General features: G+C 33.2%; 1 protein-coding gene across 1 annotated transcript; it reads right to left on the bottom strand.

Moving 5' to 3' along the window:
• Window positions 1-323: 323 nt before the first annotated feature.
• Window positions 324-2,183, bottom strand: LOC115993133 (protein GRAVITROPIC IN THE LIGHT 1). Its single transcript, XM_031117419.1, has one exon. It carries the CDS (start codon window positions 1,949-1,951, stop codon window positions 503-505), a length of 1,449 nt encoding a protein of 482 aa, XP_030973279.1. The 5' UTR covers window positions 1,952-2,183; the 3' UTR covers window positions 324-502.
• Window positions 2,184-7,235: the final 5,052 nt, after the last annotated feature.

Genomic DNA, 7,235 nt, shown 5'->3' with positions numbered 1-7,235 from the left:
TTAAAAGTTCCCAAAAAAAAAAAACCCACGCGTCACCCATCACATCTTGTATTTTGAGAGTATCCTTTACATTACATGCAAACATAAAGAAAATGTTGTTTATTTGCACATTCATTTACTGCACATATCTCTTATACATACATTTATCTCTGTTTTTTTAACTTCGAATCAAAAACAACAATTATCTTGCACAAAAAATGAAACACTATCTAAAGATTTTATGCACACCAAAAGTCCAAAAGCAAGCAACCCACTTTGTTCAATTTTTGTTACATGGGCCCTTGAAAAAAAAAATACAATATACACATTACTATATGATATTATGCATCTAATATGACCCATAATTGGCCATTATAAAGAACTAGCAAAGACTAAACATTTTTAGATTTTTACCCCCAATCTGACATTGCAGCGTGTGATTAAACGCGTGACCACCGTAATAACTTTGACATTATACAAAACTCTTTAGCAACTCGCTCGCCGGAAATACTAAGACTACTAGCTAGTTGCTAGTAATAGCCGGAAACATATAAACCTGACTTTGTATAACAGTTTTTCCGAGCTTAAAACCTGGCACAACTGTGAAACACACTCGAAGCTCGCCATTGTTACTGCAACTACCATCACCACCGCTATCAATTTCACCGGACAAGAACATAGAATCTTCAGCCACACATTCCATGTAGACCTCAGAGAATCTACAATTTTTCCTTACCTGAAAGATTGTTACCTCTTCATCAAACGAGAAAGCCAAGCAGTGCAAAAGCCACACGCGCTTCGCCATCTCAGCATACGCTACGAAGAAAGATGAATCGGGGACACCCCCAGAGGTTATGACCTTTCGCTGATTCAAGTTACCGAACAGAGAGCATTCCATTTTCGCGTGTACGAGGTTTAGGTACTTGGCCCGACAGAACTTCCCGAAGGAAGAGTTTGGGTTCTCGAAGAGGTAGCGCCTCGGATTAACGTTTGTGAGCTTCTTAAACTTGTCGAAACAGAGGCGGCTGCGATGTTTGTCCTGTTGTTCTTGTTGCTTTTGTTGTTGATGATGATGATGATTGTGAGTGTCGCTCGGTGAAAAGTGAGGGAAGTTGAAACCTTCGAGCATGGTTTTGCAAACGAAGGATTCGAAAACGAAGGATCGGTGATTTGGGTTTGTGAAAACAGCGTCTGGCTCGATGAATTTCACTGCTTCGTCGAGATCCCAGTTCGCTGATTCCATTTCTCGAATCATTAACTTCACGAAACTACGAGTGGATCTTAGTGTGTGGTGGAGGAACTGAACAAAATGCGTGACATTGAGCTTGTTAAGCTTAAGATTATCGAACATTGACAGAGGCCCAGTTGCGTTTAGCCTCTTCTCTAAGGACTTGTTGAATGAAACCGAGTCGTCGAGCTGGTTTTGAAGCGAAGAAATGTCAGAGTCTTTGTGGTCTGCCTCATTCTGGAGCTTCTTGATGGTGATTTGGTAAGTTCTCATCAAGCTCTGTTGCTCTTGAATCTCAGCGAGCATGAGAGTGACTTGCGGTGAAAGATCAAGTTCTTTCTTGAAAAAGCTTCTCTTGAGCTCAGAAATCGCTTTCAGCTCATCCACCACAGCCTGGTCCGCGACCTGAATGCCTTCACTGTTGTACGGACTCTGAGCCATTTGTAGTTCACCATAAGCAGCTTTGATCGAAGTAATGCCAGCGAAAAGCTTAGCCACCAAAGCTTCAAACACTGCTCTCTGTTTAGCTTTGGTTTCTTCATTGTGCTTGTCGAATTGCTGGGACTTCTTCTTATTATTACAATCTGTGAAATAATCTTCCTTGACTTTGGGTTGTGAAGTGAGTAAGCAAATGCCATTGTTTGAGGCAATTTTTGTGGCTGTTCTGAGGTTAATGACCTTTTGGAAAGTCCTAGCTAGTTTGCTCTTGTTGTTGAAGGCTGATTTGGGTTTCATTGTATCCATGTTTTTAATTAAAAGAAATGGAAGAGAGTAATTGGAAGTGTGGTTTGGGGCATGAAAATTTTTGGAGGAATTGTAGCTTGTAGGGAAAGAATATTAGAGAGCTTCAATACCAAGGAAATTGAAGTCTGACGAAAAGGGTTTTGGCCCTTTTGGGAGGTAAAGTGCTTGAAAGATAGAGATTTTGAGTTGAAAAAGGAGGCACAAAACTTTGACTATCAGAATTGAAGCCGGAGATGGAGGTGTGTAAAGTGAGATTTAAAGCGCGGGAAGGAACGATAAAAAAATAATTAGCAAAAAAAACAAAAAAGATTAAAAAGTGTGAATAATTGAAGTTACTGAAGAAAAGTACTGGTAGGAAGCACACGAAGGTTGAAAAAACCATGGCAAAATTTAATGTTTATTCACTTTATTGTACAACTAATCAATTGAATTTACAGTGGCCAAATAACAATAATTAGCAAAAATAACAAAAAATATTAAAAAGTGTGAATAGTTGAAGTTACTGAAGAAAAGTACTGGTAGAAAGTACACGAAGGTTGAAAAAACCATGGCAAAATTTAGGGGGTGTTTGGTTTGTGTTTTTAAACAACTATTTTTAATTTTTAAACAATATTTTATGCATTTTAATGCACTTTTTTACCCACACGTATTTTTATAAATATTTTTAAATAATAATTTTCAGTTTTTAAACACATATACCAAACGGACCCTTAATATTTATTCACTTTATTGTACAACTAATTAATTGAATTTACAGCGGCCAAATAACAATAATAGTTCAAAAATAACTTATCAGAATGATTGATTGGTGTCTTAATTTAATAGTAAAGAATTATCATAAAAAATAAATATTATAAATTAAAATTCTTTCTTAAAAAAAAATTGTTGTTTACAAATATTGTAAAATAATCAATGATACAATCACATTTTATTTTTTATAATTAATTTATATGGTAAATTATAATTGATTTTTTATCAATTATATATGAATATTTTTTTTTCACTACTGCTTTAGCATACTATAATTGTGATGTGGGTGTGATCCTATATTTTTTTCCCCTCTTGTCACTACTCCACTTTTTATTTAAATTTTAACGTAGTACACCATTAGTCAATAATAGCTCAAGTGTCCATAAATTTTTTTTTTTAATTAAATGAATAAATTTACCGTCGTCCCTGATAGTTCAAACGAAGAATCGTAATTTTAACATTTTGGATATAAATAATGTTATTTCTATTGATATTGTTATACAGAGAGATAATGAGATGTGGGACCTACTCCGCAGGGTGATTGATAGCTATCATCTAATCGTGAGGCCTACCTTTCTGGCTACTATACGGCCATATGGCATGCCAGAGGCATCAGTGTTTGACTGTTGGATTACATGATTAACGACCCAGATGCAATAACTAGGAATCTAAATCAATCTGGTGGGACATGTCGGTGCAGCAATCTACTTGCGAGTACCAAATAATTTTAAAGTTGCTGCATAAATTCTTTCAAATTTTAAATACCCACATTTGTACCTTTTGAAAATCTTTTTTTTTTTTTTTTTTTACATATATAATACGTACAATCCAAGTAAAATTTCATGATAAAAAACTTAATTTATAGTACGTACAATACAAGTAAAATTTCATGATAAAAACTTAATTCATAATACGTCAATATAAGTAAAATTTAACAAAATATATTTTTCTATTTTACTTTTTTCAAAATATATGATATGAAAATTATGCTAATTTAATCCTAAATATTTATTAGGATTGCGATTGTATATAAAATCATTTATACATGGTAATATTCTAATTGTTGGTGTAAATATTAGAATATTTTACAGAAATACTTAATTAAAATACATTGATACACAAAAATGAAGCATCTACTTTTGAGATATAGGAGGTTTTATGGAAATGTTTTTTTTTTTTTTTAAAGAAAAAATGTTTAATTTATATAGAATCTTTACATGATTGAAACTCAGTTAAATATATATATATAAACTCAATCATAATAAATACATATTAATAATTATTATTGTGAGGCCAAAGAACTTAGCGACCCCGGTCCACTTTGTACTAGGCCCAAGGTCCGTGGCGGGGAGAGGAAAATGTCCGAGGATGTACAATGAAAGTCCAAATGGCCTAGAGATGTTACCGAGGACGATCTTGTCCTCGGCATTCCAGAATCCAGAAGGAAAGAACGGCACACCATCAAAGGCAACCTCCCAGAGCGCTCCCCGAAGAAAGGACGAGTACAATAGGACACACACGGGGGTATGGTGTAGGAGCAGTTGAAGGAAAAGTTGTCACCTCCACATTGAATGCGCTCAACTAACATTCTGGTTGCATTAATGAGGAAAGGACCCCTGAACAGTGCGGCTTTGGTTGCCGCAACTCACAGAGGATTTGGGAAGGTGGTTGATGGGACGAGCACTCGAGTAATGACTTGCACAATCAACATGTGGAGGGTCAAGATCGATTGGAAAGAAGTATATAATGTGAGAAACCCTCCAAGAATGGGGGATCGCGGAAAAAGAGCAAGAAGAGAGAAAAAGGAGAAAACTGTAACAGTCTGTATGGTCTTGAAAACCACTGTAACCTAGTACTGAAAGTAGAAAAAGAAGAATACTAAATTCCTCGAACGAAACGCCCGGGGACAGCATTCCATACTTTAACCCATTTCCTTATTGGTCAGTCCGCCCCTAACCATGTCTAGTGATTGTGGTTCAGACTAAAACCTAGTTCTTAAACTCATTCTCTAAAAATTCATTGTATTGGGCCAATTGGGCTTGAGACCTTTGGCCCAATAGAAAGAGCGCTCAAACCCACTCCCTACAATTATTATCATAAAATTTTATATCTAATAAAAGAAAATAAAATAATGATAAAAGGTCATATTATTTTGTTGACATTTTAATTGCATTGCATGAGTTACTAACTAGTGAGAATAATAACCTAGAAAAATGTAGGTTTTCAAAAAATTTTGTGTTGATATTATAAAATATAAAAATTTTCAATGATGTTGAATTTTATTGTTCTCATTTCTCAATGATGTGTGAAAAATATATCGACCCATCAAAAAATGTATTTTTATGTCCAAGAAACCTAAGTAATACAGTATTAATAACTATATAATAAAATAATATACTTGTTGGGTGAATAGGGGCATCTAAAAGAGTCAAGACAGCTATAATCTATGTATCCCCAAAAATCAGATAGCATGAATCTTAAAAGAAAAACGGTCAGTGAATTTCATTGTGGGTGGGCCACAATAAAATCTTAAAACCATTCTTCCTTCTTCATACTACAGTTTGGAATTTGGCTGTGGGCTCTAACATCATGGCTTCCCGTGACTTTAGGCTCCAAGTACTATAATTCTATGCCTTGCATATTTCTGTTCATAGATTTACAAAAAAAATAAAAAAAAATAAAAACTATTTGGCTAGATTGCAATCAATTTTCCCAACTAGATTTAACCACTGGTTTGGCTCTACAGGCAAAAGAAAAATAAAAAAATGACCACGGGTTTGGCTATGCCAGTAACCTAAACAGTTGAAACAACGTAATTCAAGAAAATAAAGGAGTTATTAGACGATTGGCTCCAATCTGTTATTAATCTTATTAAGGGTAATCACAAGTTTGGTTGGATTCAGGTTAGGGTCAACCAATCACTTGAACCGATCTTGTTGTGTCTATGATGCCCTCACTCGTTTCCAATGAACATGTCAAGTATAATCACCTGTAAATAACTATTGGGTATGTGTTAGGTTGGGAATTGCCAATAAGAGCTTTTAATGTAGTCAGGGTTGTAAATAAACAACTTAAACTTGATTCCATAAAAAGTTTGTTTATGTTTTTTATTTTTTTATTTTATATATATATATATATATATATATTTATAAACGAGTCAAACTTGAGCTTTGGTTTAAAGATTATTTAATAAACAAGCCAAGTTCAAGTTAAAAAATTTGTTTATGAATAGGTTCGTGAACATTATGTTTTGATACAAAACAAATTGATCTTAAACTCATTTATAGGCTTGGTAATAAGCTTGATATGAGCTAAACAAATAAACTCATATCTTATTAAGACTTTAATTATTTGGGAGTTGAGATCACTCGTTCAAACCAAATAGACTTGAAAATAAACTTGATATGAGCTTGATAATGTATTTATGTTGGATCTCAAACTTAGAAACTTGATATTGAGCACGAGTTTGATCTTGATATTGAGCTTGAGTTCGATTTGGTTAATGAATCAAACAAAGCCAAGTTGAGATCAAGTTTTAATTTTTTTTTTAATTAAATTTTTACGAGCTTTTCAAACATTCATTACTCGACAAAACTCAATTCGCTTACAACCCTAAATGTAATTATCATCAATTAGTGGGGATATATATATATATATATATATATATATATATACATATAACAAAATGTGACAGACTCTAACAAAAGAGCCACATTAACATTGTTGTCATATTAAATGGTGTTAATTACAACTTTTGAATGCACTCCTCTATTTGTCTTGTTTCTAATGGGTTTGTTCTCCCACAAATGAGGAAATCGTTTGCAAATTGAAGGTGACCAATCCTAGGATTAGATCTTGACATATTAGATGACCTTAATTAGTTATATTAAAGTGATTATAAGTTATAATTATGAATAATTTCTTTGAGCAAAATCAGGGACGGACTCAGGATTTCAAGTTAGGAGGCCGGAGATAAGCCAAAAAAAAAAAAAAAAAATTCAAATACACATTTATATAGTATTAAAAAACTTTCAACCAAAACAAATACACAAAAATAATTGTTTCTTAATATATTAAGATGCAATCATCTACCAACAAAAACAAAAGATACAAAACACTATTATTTCTTAATACACATGACACTATTGTTTTTTTACTTTTTTTTTTAAGATTTACATGGGCTAGGTTGATGATTCATGATTTTGGAAGGGACCCAAGTTACAAAGTAAGGGGGGCCAAGTCTAAATTTTTTATTTTTTACTGAAAATTAAACTACCCAAAAAAAAAAATTTTTGGACCCGGGGGCCTGGACACTCACCTGGGTACCTGAGGAGAACTATACATAGACTTTTTTTTTTTTCTTTTTTCTTTTTTTGGCCTTTAAAATATTGATTAAGCATTTTATTTTATATACTAATCATAAATCTCTTAACTCATTACCAACAATTTATATGGTTTCAAAGGCATCGATTAGCTGGAATTTTTCTTTTACTTAAAAAAAAAAAAAAAAAAAAAAAAAAACTTTTGAAGAGAA

This window comes from Quercus lobata, chromosome 5 (genome assembly GCF_001633185.2).
Source record: "Quercus lobata isolate SW786 chromosome 5, ValleyOak3.0 Primary Assembly, whole genome shotgun sequence".
Taxonomy (NCBI): domain Eukaryota; kingdom Viridiplantae; phylum Streptophyta; class Magnoliopsida; order Fagales; family Fagaceae; genus Quercus; species Quercus lobata.
Note: the sequence above shows the minus strand (reverse complement) of the source record. Positions and strands in the feature narration are given on the sequence as shown.